Raw genomic sequence first — 19,612 nt, forward strand, 5'->3', positions numbered from 1 at the left:
ATAATATAAGGACAGTGTCAAAGGGTGACTAAGGTGAGTGGGCTGTAATATCCTATAACTCGAAGACTAAATCACACTGCTCACTTATGGTCTAGTGGCTCACGATATCTAACAGTGTATAGAAGAACTTCATGGTGATCTGACTTAAGAGGAAAATAGTGAATCCATTCCAATGTTTGACAAATCTGACAAAACACAAATAAGGGTACAAAACCATATTTTAATACTTTATATAACATGGTACTTTAGATTTATATACATATATGTTCCATTATGATGAAAAATGAATTTTCCCAAGATATTAAAATTTGACAAAGTTACTATCGTACAATTAGTTGAATTGACTTAACTGATGAGAACTTAAGGCCGTCTTCAACATTACAAGTCAATTCCACGAAGACATGAACAGCGGAGTCTGTTATATACATTCTGGAGGGGTAAATCTCCTTTGTCTTTCTGAAGAGAAGCCTCCTTGGCTAGGATAATTATTCTCTTCTACTCAACAAAAGTGAACACTAATTTTAAACAGGTATTATTAAATTCCACTGAAATAGCTGCGTGCAGATGTATTCATTAAAACACCCCTTTATTGGCTGTGCACAGTTATTAACAATTCACATTTCAGTTTATTTAGTGGAAGAGCATTTACGCCACTAAAAGTAATAGGGCTGCTTAGCAGCAGGACTGCAGCATCTCCTTCCCATCAGGGCACTGTCCAGGGCACGACACGTGTTTCCACATTGGCACAAAAGGGAACAATAACCACCAAACAGATCCCTCCCTGTCTACAGCTTCCCCTTCCATACAGTGCACTAGGTTACAAAATGCCCATACATAGACTGTTCTCATGTAGGTGCTTGCGTCAAACAGAGGAGTAACGGCAACATATTTATGTTATACCATCATAAGGGCACCTTGAAAGTGACAAGGACATCCAAGACCCCAGTCACCCCCTTGGGCAGATGCCTTCTGACAGAGAGGGAGGAACTCACGAGACATCAGTTTGTCTCCAGCGCCCGCTGCTCAAGTTTCAGAAGTTGCTTCTCAAGCTTGGAGGTGTTTACTCGATGCATCATCAGAAACTGGCCATTCAGGTGGAAGACGGGGATGTCAAATTTATACCTTTCATACCAAGTAGCATTTTCTGGAAGTGTGATGTCCACCTCCTGTAAAATAACCTAAAACACGGAGAGGTTAAAGCACTGTGTTTTACAGGCCACGGAGCAATGCACTGACTGCAATGATGCACCAACTGCAGACGTTGTAATGAAAAAGTTGTAGGTCTACAGTAAGCCAGTGGCCCCAATTCTCAAAGCCTGACTGTTTTCATTACACTATACTCCATCTCCTGATTTCCCTACTTCTCTGTTACACCTGCTCCACTCAGCACCAGGGCTCTGCCCTGTTCCCAATATCCGAGCTGGCAAGTGGCCTCGAAATAAGGATGTAGGTGTTCTGGTGTAAGAATGGCCAAGCAAAAATGGTTTGCTAAAGGCAAACACAGCCATAGAAGTTGCAAAGTAGCCGGGCGGTGGTGGCGCACGCCTTTAATCCCAGCACTTGGGAGGCAGAGGCAGGCGGATCTCTGTGAGTTCGAGACCAGCCTGGTCTACAGAGCTAGTTCCAGGACAGGCTCCAAAGCCACAGAGAAACCCTGTCTCGAAAAACCAAAAAAAAAAAAAAAAAAAAAAGAAGTTGCAAAGTAAGAGAAAAGGAATGGGACCAGAGTGTAAAGTAAGCATGAATGCTCTTGGTAGTTAACTCTGAATCAGAGAGGAAAAAAAATCCAGTAATATTCAGAGAGTAATATTCAGAGAAAAGCACTTCGGGGTAATGGGTTTCATGGAAATCAGTCCCTAAACTCTCCGAGGGATAAAAACAAAATCTAAGTGAAAAATCATTTAATCTCTTTTCCCGAAGAAAGGATCTAAGCAGATACTTTATACAGTAAGCTCTATTTACCCCATATATATGAAAGTTACCCTGTCTTTATAAGGCTTGAGGACTTCTTTGGCTTCATCACAGAGTGGGCATGGATTCTACAAGAACAAAAAAAGCTGTTAAGCCCACAGGCAGGCATTTGGAGCAACACCTCCCACCTAAGAAAAAACCGAACACATAGCAAAGGCGTATTACATTTACTTCCAAGGACAGTTTTCTACTAGGTTAATCACACGGCTTTATTTCCAAAGCAAACATCACCACAGAATCTCATTAAACAGCTACTATTTCATGGTAGACGCTCTCCACACTTTTTGGGTGTTGTTTTTATTTTCCTCATATGTGTGTATATACCTACTGGTGTGTGTGTGTGTGTGTGTGTGTGTGTGTGTGTGTGTATGTGTGTGTGTTTGTGTGTGCATATCACATGTTCCCTATTTCTCACTGACCTATCTTACCTAGCTAAGGGCTCTGTCCTAAGTGAAGAGCCAACTTGGTGGCTCCATACAATGGACCTGAATGGTTTAAGCCTTTCCTGACTAGGAAGTACTGAACTTCATTGTGCTGGTTTTCCTACTCAGTCCTGAGGAATAATTCTATCAGGGAGGAGTGGAACAGGGACCGTTCTACCTTTGAAAGAAAAACAAACTGTCTTCAATTCAGACGCACGACTGTAGCACTTCACAGTGCTTTCTCAGTTTTAGTACTAGAGGCACCCACAATGGGCTAACGTTCTACCTGAAGCACAGGCAAGCACTAGGACCCGCTGTGGCTTGTATTCTCAACTGCCTTATGGGGAAGATGGGGGAGAACACAGATTGGCAGATATTAATGGTCTCTTAGCCACTGTGCCTAAGAGTCCAGTTATAGGTTCTCTTATGTGAGCTCAAAACTGATACAGTATTAGTTCTGCCTGTGTAAGAGCTGTTCAAAATAGACTCAGCACTACTGTTGCTTGTGTAAAAGCTGCTCACACAGATTCAGTATTAGTTCTGCTTGTGCAAAAGCTGCTTTTTAAAATATTGGGAAGAGATAAGCAATTACATAAAAGACAGGCCTTTTCTTCAGCTTAACTCAAAACATGTTTTGCAAATAAGGACTTGAATATTTCTAGATCTTTTCGGCTGGATCCACCTCATCAAATTGGTATTAGCACTAACAACAAACAGATTGTGGACAGCTTGTTGCTGTAAGACAATCATGCTAAAATTTTCCGAGAAAGTGTTACAAGATCAATGTAAGAGGTGAAAGTAAAAGCCAAACAAGAACATACTAAGTTGCAGATGTACCTAATGTCCTTCTTTATAGTTTGCTCTTATAGCAAAGTTTGAGACTGAGCCCAGTCAAGGTGTTTTGCTTTTGAAATCAGGTTTGTTGAAGTTTGTATAAGCTGCTAATGCAAGTGTGTGAGTGTGTATCTATGTGGATCTTTCTAAAGGCTCACCACGCTTTGGAAAGGATAAGGAGCCCAGATAAGAACAGGTCCGTAGCCAGGACGGCCTTTCTGAGGCTTCTTCACAGCACTTGTTCACCCTACTCCTGAACTGTTGGACTGCTACTAACACCCACCCATCCTTTCTTGTAGCAAGAACGCTAGTTTTGTTCCAAGGAACTATTAGGCATGTGGCCGATTCCATCTCTAAGTAAGAAAAGGGGGAACACAAGACCAGGTGCAAACATTTAGGGTATCCTATCTCTTTTGCCTACAACTGGTTCAGGGATGGACCAATCAGCCATAAATAGTTATGGGTCTCCTGTTGAGATTTCTATAGATGTCTGAGGTGTGAGAGCTGGGCTCAGGGTTGCTGCAGTCATAAAAGAGGAGAGCCAATACGAAGGTTAATTTAATCCAGAAGATTAAAAAACTGAAGAAACTGGTAACCTTGTTTCCTGACTCAGGTGCTCCCTGGAACCAGGAACCAAAACAATCCAACCCCCCCACCCCTTTTAACTCAATCTGCAAAGTGTACTCTACTAGTCATAGATAAAGGGCAAATTCTTGACTTTTATACTTCTTCTATGGGACTGTGTGTTACTTATATTTTATTATGTACTTTGCAGGGTTCAGTATACATATTAAGATGAAGAGAAGATTGTCCTTTTGTCTGTTTGATTATTTTCTGCAAATGTTCTTGGCTATCTCAACTGCTGTTGGAACCAACAAACAGTGCATGACAATCATAGGCCAAGTAAGTACAACTAGTTTTATGGGGATATTGTCTCAGATAATGGAATATTTTTGGCTCTATAATTTCCAACAGTACAATACATATTGATGACATAAATGCATGAAATTAGATGAAATATTCTCAATTAGAAGTTAACTCTGTATTTTTTTTTTTTGTTTGTTTATTTTGGTTCTTTATTCCTTTTTTTTTTTTTTTTTTTTGGGCAGGGGATGAGGATCAGATAAGGTCTTATTATGTAAGCCCTGGCTCTTTGATGCTTGCTATGTAGCCTAGGCTGGGACCAAACCTTCTCTAATCCTCCTGGCTCACTCTGACTCCCAAGTGCTGGGAGACACAGGTGTGGACCATCACAATTAGCAGACTTGGTTATTAGACAACTGTCAGAATGTCTTTAAATTGTCAAATGGCTAAAATCTGAAAATCTACCAAAAAAGTTTTTTAAAAATTTGAATTACTATGTTTAAAAAAGAAACTTCTGTTGTCTTCACATTTCTTTCTGATTATAAATTCCACAGAGTGAGGTTAACTAGAAAAAAAGACATTACTAATGCTTGTTCTACAAAATTACAGGGTGAAAAACTCTTAAAAATTTTAAATTAAGGCTGTGAAGGGATGGCTCAGTGGTTAAAGCGCTTGCATTACAAGCTTGGGGTCTGGGTTCAGATCCCTAGAACTCATGTAAATGCTGGGTGGGCCCGGTGGCTTTGCCTGGAAGTCCAGTGCTTGTAAGGTGGAGACAGGAGATCTCTAGGGCAGGTGAGTTACTAGACTAGCTATATCCCTTAAGTCTGAGAGACTGCCTCAAAGAATAAGGTGACTGAGGGAAGATTCCTGCTAAACCTTAGGTCTCCATGCATATGTGTGCACATATATAGAAAAGACATATATCTTCACATCTCTCTTACACACACACACACACACACACACACACACACACACACACACACACACCTGTGGCTTAGTAGCGCTAAGTAGGAATAAGAAAACAAGTACAATGAGTCTTCATTATTCATAGGTTCTTTATTTGTGAATTTGCCTACGTGATAAAATTTGTAACTCCCCAAACAATACTAGAAGCACCTTTATAGTGAGTCACAAACATGCTTCTGCACAGAGCTGTACCAAGTCTGAGTGCCAGAAGTGTTCATTTCTACAGTAAGGTCTCCTAAGGTAATGCTTTGTCTTCTTGTTTTAGGTCCCTACTGTAAACATAAATCAGTATCCCTACAGGTAGTCCCATGGGGGTAACTGTATGGGTAATGCCATTTTTTTGTGGCTGGGTTTTTTGTTGGTGATTTAAAACAAAACAAAACAAAACAAAACAAAACAAAACAAAACAGCTCCTAAGCATGGTGCTAAAAGAAAGCTGTCATGGAGAAAACACAGATGTTAGACAAGTTGTATTACTGGTGGCCGTGAGCAACATGTTAATGACTAAACACTATGTACTGAATAAGACATCTTTAAACACAAACATACATAAACTAAGGTTATACATTAGTTAGTTCACAAAAGTACCGTGACCAGGTGCTTATGGGAACCCAATCCAGGACTTTTCCTAGATTTTGTATTTGTTAATTCAATGTTTATAGTGTTTTGTTTGTTTCTTTTTTACGATGTAACTACCAGAAATAATAAGAACTGACTTATTTCTAAATAGCATAGTTTTAAACATCATAATTATAATCTATAGTTCTTTTTTAAATGAGAGGGTAAAATGACCATTGTATATACTAATGTACCTTCAATAACTGAGAAACAGTGAAATGTCTGGGGACAAAATACCGAAGAACAGGTCTGAGAAAAATTTTTCCTATTGCTTTTCTTTACAGACTTGACCACTTTTCATGGATATATAACTTTTTTTTCACCCAACAATAGCACTTTATTTTTTAAGTGTAATATCAGCTTTCACTCAGTACCTTTGTGAATAAGGTCAGCACAGGCAGAGTGGTGTTAGAGGCAGAGAGATTTCGCAAGAGTCCAAATGAGGATTTGGCAATCTGCAGGCTGTTTCCTTGAAACCAGAGCATCTTAATTCTGCCAAAAGAAAAATAAGCCAACAAACTTAATGCACCATCAACTCTGCTCTTTAGAATACAAGCAGTAACCTGCATGCTTATGATTGGATCTGGAAGTTTCAGAATTGTATCTTTGGCTCCAGGAGTGTCAGCAAGGTCCAGATGTTTGGCAAGTGTCCACAATGAATACACTGTACTCCAGGCAAAACAGAACTTAGAATTTAAAAAAAGAAAAAGAAAAAAAAACCCAAATCCTATTTATGGATTAGTTTTGTGCCTAATCACTTGGTTTCTGTAAGCAAACTGCATGAGTTTGTTAATTTGCATAGAAAATTAAATTTCAACTGCAGATGTTGCCAGCATCCTGATGACTCTCTAAAAGTAGAGGTGTCCTGAGGTGGTTTTTAGTCACAACAGTTTAATCCTACTGGCAAGCATCCAACACCACCCAGCCCTTCCATGGTAAAAGAAATAGTTCCCAGCTGACAGCATAAGGCATCTCCAAGGAGAGCTCTGCTCCTGCACTGGAAGAGATGGAGAAGCTCAACACTGCAGGTAGAGAAAGCCTAAGAGGGACATAGTCTGAGCTAACTTGTCAGGAAAGAAGCCTGTTCAATGCCTTAAGAAGTGTTTTCAAAGGAGAGTGCCATGACTTTCAAAAGCTTCACATGCAGACGCACTGGTGTTTCTATTGGAGAGATTCCAGAAGGAACAGTTTAATAGCAGCATGTCAAACACTGGGCTTCGAAGCCCCCTTCTTCTGCTCCTCTGCTTGACTAAGACACCCTGTTATTCCTAGTTGTTCCACGGAGCCTCCAGCCTTGTCTTTAAATCTATAAATGTTGCAATTTCACTTCTAAGGCACACGTGTATAGTTACCTTTACCATTTACAGCTATTCCCGGATGAACGTACTCCTGGGATCGTTATTTCTCAATTTCACCTTCCCTCTCTAACTCTACCACTTTCTCCTCCTCTACATGGTCTACTGACCACCTGGCCAATGCCAGCTAGCCTGTAATTCTCTATCCTCACAGTCACAGTATTTTTGTGAACCAACCTGATGCATAACCTCACTACATGTGCTTCCGTTTCAGGATGCCCCTTATTATTTACAGTAATTTCTGTCCCTTCTACAGCGCAGCTCTGTAAGAGCAGGTATTGTTCGCGCCAGTATTTCTCAGCATGCACAATCAATGTGCATAGAACAGGTGCTCAAGAGTTAAAATACTCGAGTGAGACTCTCCCTCCCACACCCTCACCTCTGCTCCACCACTCCGTGTGGACACCAGTCATTCTTAGGCCTGTCTCAAAGCTAAAAGGCACTGCTCTTCAGGGTGTCTATTGACTTTGGACTGAGGCACTCAGTTGCTGCCTCCGCCACTTCAGACCTCCTGGGCTCCACTTGACAGAGCACGCCTTTATCAAGTGCTACCCTTCTCTGGCAACAGGCTTCTCAGCGTAAAGCAGCCTTAAACTCACTTCAGACAGAATGATAGGACTTTAGAAAAACACCCTACCAGCTCATACCGAACTACAGTAAGGACCACAGGACAAAAAGCTCAGATACCGATCCATGAAAGCAACAGTCTTTCCCCTACCTCTTTCACAATCCCCTAGCCTTCCACTTCTACCCAGATTTCCCTGCTAGCTAAATGACCTGGCAATGCAAGGAAGAGGAATGTAATATGACTTCTGCAGGAATCTGCTGTTCAGAATCACTGTAAAAAGCAAATGTAAAGAAAGCTACAACATTCTGTGAGATTCTCAACTGAGTGTAAGCTTGGGTATCCACATAAATTATAAAGTTAGCTCTATAAACAGTGCAGATATAGGCCTTGGAAATGAGGAGGATGGGAGGGGCAAGGGCAGTGTACCCAGACTAACCAGGATGGCGAACTACAGCTACATGCTTTTGGGGGAAGGAAAGAAGATTTATTGATGTTTGGCTCAAATGGAAGGGAAAAGAAAACTTATTGCTCCTACCGAGCTGACTTGAGACTGAGGTGTTAAGGCTTTAAAAAAAATATTCACATCCACAATGGAAATTGGCTTCAGTATTTCCAATGTGACACAACACAGCATGTGGTCTTGGCTGCACCCAAGACAAATAAAGGCTGTCATAGTAAACAGAGCTGCCGTTCACTTCAGACTTGCTGGAATATTTGTTCAATCAACCAGACAACTAAGTAGAGCCCTCAGTGATGCTACGGCCCCTGTACGCACACACAGCTACTGCTCTTCTCTGCTGCTTCTGCTTTCACACGTTTTTAATTACTTAAACCGCGCACATCTGTTTACCGAGAAAGGAGTCAACTCTGTGCAGCTTTACTTGAGTATTTTTTAATGGTCTAAGGTACATGCATTTTTACTATATTGTTCAATTAACTTATTTCTTTCACAGAAGTGTATTATAAATTTACATTAGAGCCTTATATGAAGAAAAAGCTCCATATTCTTCAGCTAGACAGATACTAAAGTTATAATTCCTTAATTCTTGAAGTTCACTTATAGCTATAAAAAATTAAATGAAAAATGATATACTCCAATGGGAGCACTTTAATACTCTTCTGAGATTGTTTTACTAACTCTGTAAACCCTTACGCCATTGCTGTCAAAGTCACATTCACCAATTATGTTTTCTTGAAGTAAAATCTTTGTGAGGGCCACTCTATCACTGTGACATTTTCATTAGTTTGATTATTTTTGAACCGTACTGAGTACTATTAAAAAACATCCTGAAAAGTGGCCTCTGCCTATTAGCTCCCAGTCATGAGCTGACAAAAGTTCACCCCAATCCCCTGTACTGGGAACTGAACCTAGGGAGTCACAAATGTTGGACAAAAGCTCTAAGAGTCTCACTAAATAGTCCAGGCTGTCCTTGAATTGACCCGGTAGTCCAGGTTGGCCTTGAACCTGAACTCTGCCTGCCTTGGCCTTCTAAGCAGCTGGCATTAGAAACCTGTAATCCTAGGCCTTACTGACAACATTGTTTTAAAATTATGTCCCTTTAGTCATGTATTCCTACTATACAGACAGACACAATTTTATTCTTTGTATTTTGTTATACGTCTCTGTAACAGGAACACAAAGAACTGTGCTCATAATATCAAAGAAGCACAATTGGGTCACCTTTGTCACAGACTGGAAGAAAGTAGGAAAAGCATAAAACTGGATTTAGAATGTGCTTAAAGAAAATTCTGAAGCCTAACAATAAAGACAGTGACTCCTGCTGTTCCAAGTCTAGTGCTACTCAGAGGCACGGATTCCCTGAAAGAGAAAGGGAAACTAGCCTTCCCCCACAACAGAGACAGACTTCATTGGTCTTTATGGCAGAATCAAACACAACATGGGGGGAGGACTGATTGGACCAATTCAGCCTTCCTTGAAGCAAGATAGAGAAGGTAACTTAACTTTATAGCATTTCCCCGAGAAGCACTGAAGGGCACACCATGAAGGCAACTGATTATAGTGCAGGAAGATGCTATGGTTGTTTGAGCCTTTATTAAGGATTATTCACTTCGGCATGACGAGCTGCCCAGGCTGTGGCTGTACATCACTTATGTGGGGCTCCTGGATTTTTCAACCACTGTGTGCATCTGATTAGGAGGGAAACAACATTGTTCTCGCTTGAGTAGAGAAACTGACCTTCACTGACCAGAATTCTATCCATTCAAAGAGTCCTTTGGCACACCAAAGCGCTAAGCTCACATAATCATTCATCAGCAGGCTACGGTGTTAGCTCATGTGCAAAATCAAGAAGTCTATATAAACCCAGGTACCACCTTGGTTATTAACAGATAATGCTGGAGCTTCTGCACAAGACTATAATGTAAATTTAATGCTGAGCTGACATTAAGCAAACACTATTATCATAGCTCTTGCTGAACCTGTGTTCTATAGAGAGAGCTCAAGGTTTCTGTTTAGTCATCTGTGCCGTGTGAGAGGTTAAGTTTGCCACTTCATCTGCATTACCATCTAAGTATAACATTCCTGGTTCACCCAAATGAAAAGAAACACACACCCTCTTTCGGGAACCATCCCTATATTCTAGCAGACTGAAAGTTCATGTAGTTAGGTGAGGTTGTTGAGTTGTGACTCAGATCACTGGGTTCTGCCTAAGCCTAGGGAAACAGGGACAAAGGATGCCTCCCTGGCACTTCTCTTTGGGTTGCAAACAGCTGAATCTGAACCACACTTCCTACAACCTAACTTAAGATCCTAACTGAAGATCTTGGGTGCAAGAACAGGGGAGGGAGGGAAGGGCCCTTGTGCCCCTAGAAGTGAAGGGGAGAGACACCATACAGGGATAAAACCTAAACTTCTCGGTAGACAGATCCTCTGAGGTGTCAATTCCAAGGGGTTAAAGAAGAATATGGAGTGTCTGTGGCAGGTGCAATAGCAGGTACATTCTCAGTGTCTGGCTCAGGCCTGGGGAACTAAGAAGGTGGCACAAATCAGACACAGTGTCACAGCAATGACCCTGACATCCACTTGTGGACCACTGTACTGAGCGTACTGTTCAGCTTCACTCTGACTACGCAGTTTGAGCTGATGATTTGCTTGCCAGTTTCCCATGCGTTGGGCATTTGTCTTTGACATGGTTGTGCCCATGTGAACACTACACATTCACTCGGACTTCATCTGCTCATTACATATTCACTCAAGTATTCCCTGGCTCCCCACAAATCATGGAATACAGATCTGGGTATCTGTTTCTATGTTCAGATTCCATAGTGCCACATTCAATGGCATTTACACGTAATCTGTTCACAATAACCTTTTGAAAATGTTCTTTAGCTGTTTCAAGTTAAGACTTGTCTACACAGTAAGATTAAAATCATTAAATTTATATTTTACATACCTACCACTTAATTCGTGAACACCCCCCTTCTAATTCTCAGTAAAATGAAGCCATCACATTTTCCCTTTATCTATCCTGGTGTTTAGTTTCTTTCTTTTCAAGTAAAGCTTACATCAGCTTCATAGACTACACACAAGCAACGAGAATTCTAGATGGAGTTTGTGGATTCAGAAGGGTGGTTCTTAATTAAGATAAAAGTTATATCATGTTTTATAGTATTAGCAAACTCATGACCATTTACTCATTAGTTCCACAGTGGCGAGGAAATAAAAGGTTGAAAGGAAATAGGAGATGATCCTCATTCATGAAGAGGCAAAAATCTGGTCAGAATATTAACATGTACAGACAGGTAACCTAGAAGGACAGAAAGTATAACAACAAGGTGATACAAAATGCTGTTAGAGAAAGGAAAAAAACGAGTATTGTGAGCTAAAGTTGGCGATATTGTCACAAGAGAAGGGCTTCAAATCATTTAGGATTTATGGATACACAGACAAAATGGAAATATTCCAAATCATGGGTTGGATATTGACGGTGGGAAAACATGAACAGAGCAAAGAAAAAGAATAGTGGAAAATCAGCTGGGAAAGAAGAACAGTACAGGACTTTAGAGAATGTTTAACAGCTATCAAGCCATGTGTGATTTATCATGTGTGTCTTGGGAACCACTGATGGGTTTGAACAGTGTTTTGTTTCCAATATTTTAGAAGATTAATTTGTTAGTAGTTAGAGAAATGTTGAGATTCAAGTGGACAGTGACATATACAGGTTTGGCACTCATGTAAAGAGCCAGAGCTAAACACAAAAATTAGAGTTTTTATTGGTATAAAGATTGCATCTGCAGCTGTGAGACTAGATAAGATAATCTCAGCAGTGCAGAAAAGGAGGGCTCAAGGTGGCCCTTTGAGGCAATCCAATTTGTAGCTATCAGGCAGAGAGAAGCCAGGACAAGCAGCACAACTGTGGAGGAAGGAGGAACGCCAGTGGGAAAGGGTGTTTCCAGAACGAGGGAGCAGTCCATCGCCCAGCAGTGATGAGGGCTTGCCTAGAATGGGACAGTGGAATGACACACATGGGCCAGAAGAGATGTAGCTGATGTTGCTCCAAAGGCATTAATCCTAAAACCAATGTCTGCTACTAACTCACACCCTTGACTGGTTCCTGCCCGATTTAACAACTTAAAAGGAGGAAAAGAGTGGAGATAAAAGTTGATTATCTTAAAAGGGACAATAAATATAAAAATCTGTGTAAGTCAAAACAGAACATAGAATCAAAGCTTAATTATTAATTATTAATAATTCTAAGAGCATTTTATAAAAACTGACAATGATTTATCTTTCTTCTTTCTTTCTTTCTTTCTTTCTTTCTTTCTTTCTTTTTCTTTCTTTTTTGCTGTTGTTGAAATTTTGCTTTTATTGGCCTCAGACAGCAGACTTACATTCCTAGCAACAATGGTTTCAGAAGTGAGAAACTGCAGGACTGGAAAACACTTCGGATACAGTTCAATATTTCAGACTGTGAACACTACTTAAACGGACAGCACTGTGCCTATGTAAGACTGGAGAGCAAATACCCTGGCATAAGGTAGTGGTTTAATTCACTCAGAAATTTTCAGAAAATTCAAACCAGGACACCTAAACAGAGCTTTTCAAGAACGATTTTTCCATCGACAGGTTTTAAACAAAGAATAACCCCTTCCAGTAGCTCTTTCTCTGTACTTGTCCTTATTTTTGTTGTTGTTGTTGTCCTTATTTTTTACAGACAGAAAAAGAAGTCCTTACAATAATACTAATGATTTCCTTAAGCCATGCATATCAGAACAGAAGCCCCTAAGACAATGTTAAGTTGGAATTGTTGATTATCTTTAAAGATAAAACTTGTCCCAAGCAGTTCTAATAAGCTTGCTGGAGAGATTAAAATAGTTTAAGTAAACATAATTCACATTCAAACTTATCAATAAGAAAAATTAAGCATAAGTAGTTAAAAGTTCATTTTCATGTAAAGTTTACATTGGAATTCTATGTTTGAATTCCCTGAATGCATTTTTAGGTGAGGATTCCATAAACACAGATCCCAAAGAGAAATGCAAGTGCCACTAACTTCTGAGATGCAGGAAAACTCTTCATCTTTTTGGGCCTTAGTTTTGCCAACTGTAAAATGGAAATTCGACTACTTGTCCTGATCTCACACTTTCCAGGGACTCAAGAGAAGCATGTTCACAGGCTTGGGGTCTCACATGCCCTTGTAACCCAAGAAAGGACAATCCCATACTGGAGAAACAGCATGGGGATGGCCCATGCTTGCACAAGACCTTGAACAAGTTTCTGTCTTTAGAAGCTGAAAAAAATGCAGCTATTTAGAGAAGACCAGAGTTCACTCTGCGATTCATACACAAGTGTGAATATACTTGCTTACTCTCAATTGTTTTCTCTCACCCTTTTCTCATAACTGGGAAGCAGAGGCTTCAGACAGCACTAAGCGGGGAAATGAGAGAGCTGACATCAGAGTGGCCTGGCACTCATCGGCAAACTGTTTAACCATGGGAGTCGGACACACTATTAGGACGTACTTAAAATGTTATCATATTTTATTTTATTTTATTTTATTTTATTTTTATCTAATAGTGCTGACACAGTTTATTTTAATGTCCAATAGGTGATACATAATCATAATTATGTTTTGTTGTCGATACATTTTGATACATACCTTTTGGTTGTAATAACTGCAAACACATTTAAGGATGGTTCTATTAACTTTCTTTTTCATTTTTTAAATTTATTTATTTATTAAAGATTTCTGTCTCTTCCCCGCCACCGCCTCCCATCTCCCTCCCCCTCCCCCAGTCAAGTCCCCCACCCCCCTCAGCCCGCAGAGCAGTCAGGGTTCCCTGCCCTGTGGGAAGTCCAAGGAACCCCTACCTCCATCCAGGTCTAGTAAGTTGAGCATCCAAACTGCCTAGGCTCCCACAAAGCCAGTAAGTGCAGTAGCACTCACTCATATTTGGTTTCTAGCCATAAACAAAGGTCATTGAGCCTATAATTAGTGATCCTAGAGAAGCTAAATAAGGAGAACCCAAAGAAAACCATATAGGCATCCTCCTGAATATTAACCTTCATCAGGCGATGAAAGGAGACAGAGACAGATACCCACATTGGAGCACCGGACATAAATCTCAAGGTCCAAATCAGGAGCAGAAGGAGAGAGAGCACGAGCAAGGAACTCAGGACCGCAAGGGGTGCACCCACACACTGAGACAATGGGGATGTTCTATTGGGAACTCACCAAGGCCAGCTGGCCTGGGTCTGAAAAAGCCTGGGATAAAACCGGACTCTCTGAACATAGTGGACAATGAGGACTACTGAGTACTCAAGAACAATGGCAATGGGTTTCTGATCCTACTGCACGTACTGGCTTTGTGGGAGCCTAGGCAGTTTAGATGCTCAACTTAAAATGTTATTTTAAATGACATACCCTCTTCATCTTGGCATTCTTCCCCACATCCAGAGGCACTGCTGCCCTTGCCTTGGCCTGTAGGAAGCTGACAGATGTGCAGCAGAAAAAGAATCTTCAGCACACCAAGAGTGTTTTGGAACCTTTAGACCTCAACAGTCACTCCCTCCAGATTACTACTTCAGAGGAGTCTCCTCAGTAATGGGATTGGTGCATGCCACAATGTCAAGGGTCAAGAAAAGGTTTCTATCAAAACATCCAACTCAGAAAAATAAAACAATGCTAATACTCCACAGCCCGTGCCTCAAAGTATCCAGGAGTCGTCTAGAGGGAATTCTGGACTAATTAACACAACGGAGTCTGCACGTGCTACCCTCCTTTTTCTGCCCCAACCCCAGATATGCTGACTCAACAGCCGGCCTGGAGCCAGAGCAGCACAGTACAAATTCAGAGTGTGCAACAATGTTCAGTTCAACTCTGACAAAATGGCTGCAAACTCATTCCTGAAAGCAAGAAAACATGAATACTGTGCATAGCTTATATTAGACATGAGGGCGTAACAGAGTTTAAAAACCAATTTAAAACTTCCATCCTCCCATAAAGACAGCATTAAGATTGAGGGCAAAACCATCCAGTTCAAGGAATGGGAACAAAGTGCATAAGAAATTATATAGACTCCTTTTGACATTACCCTTCTCAACCAACATGACCCAGTCCCTCTGATATTTAATACTGACTCAGCAAGAAGACAATTTCATTAAAACACTTTAGTCACCCTATGCCCAGAGAGTAATATCAGTTTCATTGCTAAAAACAAGTTTGCAATTTAAAGTATCTTTCATTTGTCATTAATATTCTATTTATTTCCAATTCATCTTTCCAAAGATGACCACACAAGACCTGCAAAGTATTTTGTTGCAAATCCAGCGAGTCACTGGTCTTTCAATATCAATAAGTCATAAGCTTGTACAAGCACAGAGTTTAATTTGAATGTTGAGAACTGTCTACTCCGTGACCAGGCCCTGGAAACTCTGAGTTGTATAAGAGTCTACAAACTCTGAGACTTAACTTTGTTCTTCCTCAGTTATCACTAATAAAATATTTTGAAATTTTGGAACTGGAAAGTGACTTTAGATAAGGAAGCTATGTTTAAGTCTTTTGTACATCATATTTTTTTTGTTTGTTCCTATTTTATTCTTTGAACAAGGGCATATGCTTATGTGTTTTGTTTAAGGCTACTTTAAGGTTCATGGGAAGAAAGAACGAGGTTTCAGATAGAAAATTCTCTTAGCATAAAACAGGGTTCTGATCTCTATATCTAACAAGACTCACATTAGTTTCTATCTAAACATGAAAACCCTTTTCCACAGTATATTTCCGAAGGCCTCAGCTGACTTTCTGTTAACTAATATAAGTGTTCTGTCTCTTAGCTTACCAAAACCATACACATTAAGAAGTAAAATATCAAATAATTCAATGCCATGTCCTCTCCTCCAGGACCGAACTAAAACCCATTTTCCTATTATTTCATTATTAATATGAGAAAGTACTGGAACAATAAGAGGAAGTTCATTTGTTTATAGCTATAACATTCTGGTTTTGGTTGTAATCAAGCTAAGAGACTGAAGCAGCATGTATCGCGCAACGGTACTGTTTTATATGTGTGCTGTGAACTTGAACTTGGGATGTTGTTAATAAAGGAGGGAAAAAACAAACAAAACCCACAACTGTGGATCTTCTTTACTGCTATTTAAACAATTCAGCTTAAGATAGCAATGTGACAGATCCTTTCCCTTGAGACAGGATCAAATGAAGATGCCGATGGCTTGGGTAAGTTAGTAAGCTGGCATACCTTCATAGATAATTCTTCAAGTATTTGTGGAGCAGATATTTGGGTGAAGGGTTGAACGTGGTAAGCCTGGACAGAGTGTAGAGGCAGAGCTGTTGGACCATCCAGCCTGCACAGTCAACTCAAAACAGCAAATGCTCTACAGTTCGCCAGGCAGATCTGCTTAGAAGGCAGTCTGGAGACAGTCTGTGGATTTTCAAACATACCCTTCCCTGGTCCATGCTGGTAATCAACGCATTACATCCAAGTGCACTTAGCCGCTCGCTCCCTGGAAGGTGATTCTAATTTTCCTTCTTTTCTCTCTGCTGCTTTCCCAGTGATGCTTTCGTTTTCTTTATAGGTGTAATCTTCCTCCAGGGACATTGTCGTTTGTCTATAGCATGAACTGAGTGTATGTAGTGTCAGGTACTAGAAACATAAAAGTGACTAAGACACTGTCCCTGCCCTTAAAGAACCTAGGGGAGAGGAAAGACCGGACAACACAACAGCTAATAAAGTAAACCAGTCATTGCCGGATATAACTGACGTTAAGTGTTGGATACAATTCGAGCAAGTTCAAGTGCTGGAAGCTCCACCCCTAATGTGGCATCAGCAAGGTGACAGAATGTCTAAGAAGTAGAGCCTAGAAGATATCTGGTCATGGAACATTATGGTGAGAACGGGGAGAGGATGCTTATCATTGTCCTGTCTGACTGAAAAGTAGCCCTTTCTGTCCATGGTTGGCCCGCTCTCTAGTTTTCCAGTGTGATGGGCCATGGCTGGGGGACTCTTGCCAAGACTTCATTATCAGTGTGTGTACATCTTCCAGCCTCTGGAATCATGAGCCAAAGACTTTCTAACAACAGCAGACATTTTAACTTTTGTTTATATCTCTGGGAAGTTAACCGTTGGATAAGAACTAGAGAAAGAAGAGAGGTATTGTCTTTATGTTTTCTGATCTCTGAGCCTACATGTACAGGGATGGGGCAGGGATGTAGAATCATGTATTTATGTGAATTAGCCACAACTTTTCATTTTATAGATTTCCCCTGAATGACTTTGTCCCTGGGACTTGCTATACAAACAAAGAGAAGAGCTGGAGAACCTTACTTGGTCCTGTTACATGTATAGCCACACATACCTGAGCCAGGGGGTATTTTATCTTCAAAAAAATTGCCAGTAGGAATAAAATCCCATTCAGGAGCTATTCCAGCTTTCTTTTTGTTTCTTCTGATGTATATCCCTTGAATAAAACAGTGCAAAAAGTTAGATTTACAATAAGGAACATAAAACCCCTCGCTACTTTACATCACCTCAACATCATACTACGTTTGAAGTCCCAAGCACAAGAATTAGTAACTGAATATATTGTCCAGCTAGCATATATACAAGATATGAAATACAAGAACTTTAGTTAAAACAAACTTATTTTGAAGGCACCTCTCTCTAGTGCCTCTGGGTACATACAGTGCCCCTATGAGTACAACACAACTAGGGAACCGGAACAAAACAGAAGCACAGCTCAATCAATTCTCAAGTCAGAAAAATAGTCCTTCCTATTACTAACCTGCCGATAGTCTGTCTAAATAAAACTGCATATTCCTCTAGCCAAAAAGACAAAAGCTATTGATCCTTGTCTGGCAGGTAGCTTCAAGTGGACCCCAGCAAACAGGGAGGAAAGCTTGGAACCTGTTAAAGCAACCCATACATTTTAATTTTCACAACGGGGTCTTTCTGGTTCTAGCCAATGCCTCAGGAGAGCAGGACCAAGGTTATTAAGTCTCAACAGCTCACGTAGAACCGTGATTAGTTCTGCTTCACTCAGCATTTCCCAGGGCATACTTGTTTCCTGTTGCTGGTGGTGGTTTGTTTGCCGAAACAAGGGCTCACTCCGTCTTCAGGCTGGTCCAGAACTCAAGATCTGTCAGCCTCAACTAGAGTGCCGGGATTGTAGATAAGCACCATTGCCATGCGGGACCCCTTGCATTTTATCCTCTGCCGTTTACCTGTATACACCTCACGCGTGCACTTCTAAATATTGGGAGAGTGCATCACGAGCACTGTGTAAAGCTGCTCCACAGAATGTTACTGAAGGAGATGACTGTGGCCTCTAAGAGTCAACTCAACTTGCTCAGTGTTCTACGGAGACAGCCAGAGCGGCTCAACAACCAAGGGAATGTGTAGTCACAGGAGCCCATCTTAGGTTGGGAAATACACTACTAATGTTAGGATATGACATAGTCTAAGTACCATCTTTGGGTCACGCTAGACCACACAGTTTATTTTTTTCTATAAGAACACTAAAATACAGTTTTATATAAACACGATTAACAACAATAAGGATAAAGATTAGTCAGACAAAAACCCACTTTAGAGAGTCTTAGAAACAGTCAGATACCTATTCACATTAGTGACAACTGTCAGAGACTTGGGCTCATTAAAAATTGTATTAGCTGGTATTTGTCAGGGGTGAGCGACAGGGCTAAGTATTTGTTGAGAACTGTAATGTCTGATTTATTCTTTTATTGTCCACAGCCCAGAGGGCTGCTTCTTCCCAATAAAGCAAAGACGGGGTCCAGACAGCCGGGTCCAGAGGGGCCTGGCACTCACAATGTTTCCTCTTGCACTTTTCAACCTTTTCACCCCAATTAAAGGTCAACATGGCTGCTCAAAAACATTTATTTAAAAAGGCAGTCAACTCAGCAGGCTGTCAAGTGTGATATTGCCACTTCATAGAATTCAATTAAACCCGGGACCAGGGCATCTGTGAATCACTGGAAGAAGCATGAGTTGGGACATTTTCGGCTTTCTTCGAAAAGCTCTATTTTTCCTACCGTCATTTATTCAGTTCCTAGAGCGCCGCCACAAGCGCGAGTTCACAATCTCCCCCCAGCGGCTCGGGGATTTATAGCTCTCGGCTTAATTAAATCCCCTCTGACGGCCACGCAGGTCTGCAGCGCGCCGCGGCCTAGGGAGCGCTCCCGGCAACGCCGGCGCCATCACCCACCTCCGCACCCGGCCGCCGCCGCTTCCGCCTGCTGCACTTCCGCCGCGCGCTGCACTTCCGGCTCACGGGCGCCGCCCTGCCGCTTGGGCTCCTACTTCTCAGGGTGTTGTATCTGTTCCCTGGGAGAGCAGGGATTGAATCAGTAGATGAGAGAGCCACGCTAAAATGTATTGAAAAGAAAGAAAAGAGGGAAAAAAAGGAAGGGAAGGAGGGAAGAAGTAGAGAAGAGGCCCTGTGTGTTAAGGAAACGGCCTGGGGATTGAGAAGCAGCATTTTGAGATTGCATTTTAACCTCTCCCTGTATGCGTTCATT

At 41.1% G+C, this 19,612-nt stretch overlaps 1 protein-coding gene across 2 annotated transcripts; it reads right to left on the reverse strand.

Moving 5' to 3' along the window:
* Window positions 1-200: 200 nt before the first annotated feature.
* Window positions 201-19,335, reverse strand: C18H5orf63 (chromosome 18 C5orf63 homolog). Of its 2 annotated transcripts, none has more exons than XM_005356125.2 (5): window positions 19,300-19,335; window positions 17,434-17,535; window positions 6,053-6,170; window positions 1,983-2,039; window positions 201-1,178 (listed from the first exon to the last, which is right to left on the reverse strand). In XM_005356125.2, exons 3-5 carry the CDS (start codon window positions 6,161-6,163, stop codon window positions 999-1,001), a joined length of 348 nt encoding a protein of 115 aa, XP_005356182.1. In that variant the 5' UTR covers window positions 6,164-6,170; window positions 17,434-17,535; window positions 19,300-19,335; the 3' UTR covers window positions 201-998. The 2 variants fall into 2 exon arrangements, with proteins under 2 accessions (XP_005356182.1, XP_005356181.1); XM_005356124.2 differs by having other exon boundaries at window positions 19,127-19,314.
* Between the last annotated feature and the right edge of the window lie 277 nt (window positions 19,336-19,612).

This window comes from Microtus ochrogaster, chromosome 18 (assembly GCF_000317375.1).
Source record: "Microtus ochrogaster isolate Prairie Vole_2 chromosome 18, MicOch1.0, whole genome shotgun sequence".
Lineage (NCBI taxonomy): Eukaryota > Metazoa > Chordata > Mammalia > Rodentia > Cricetidae > Microtus > Microtus ochrogaster.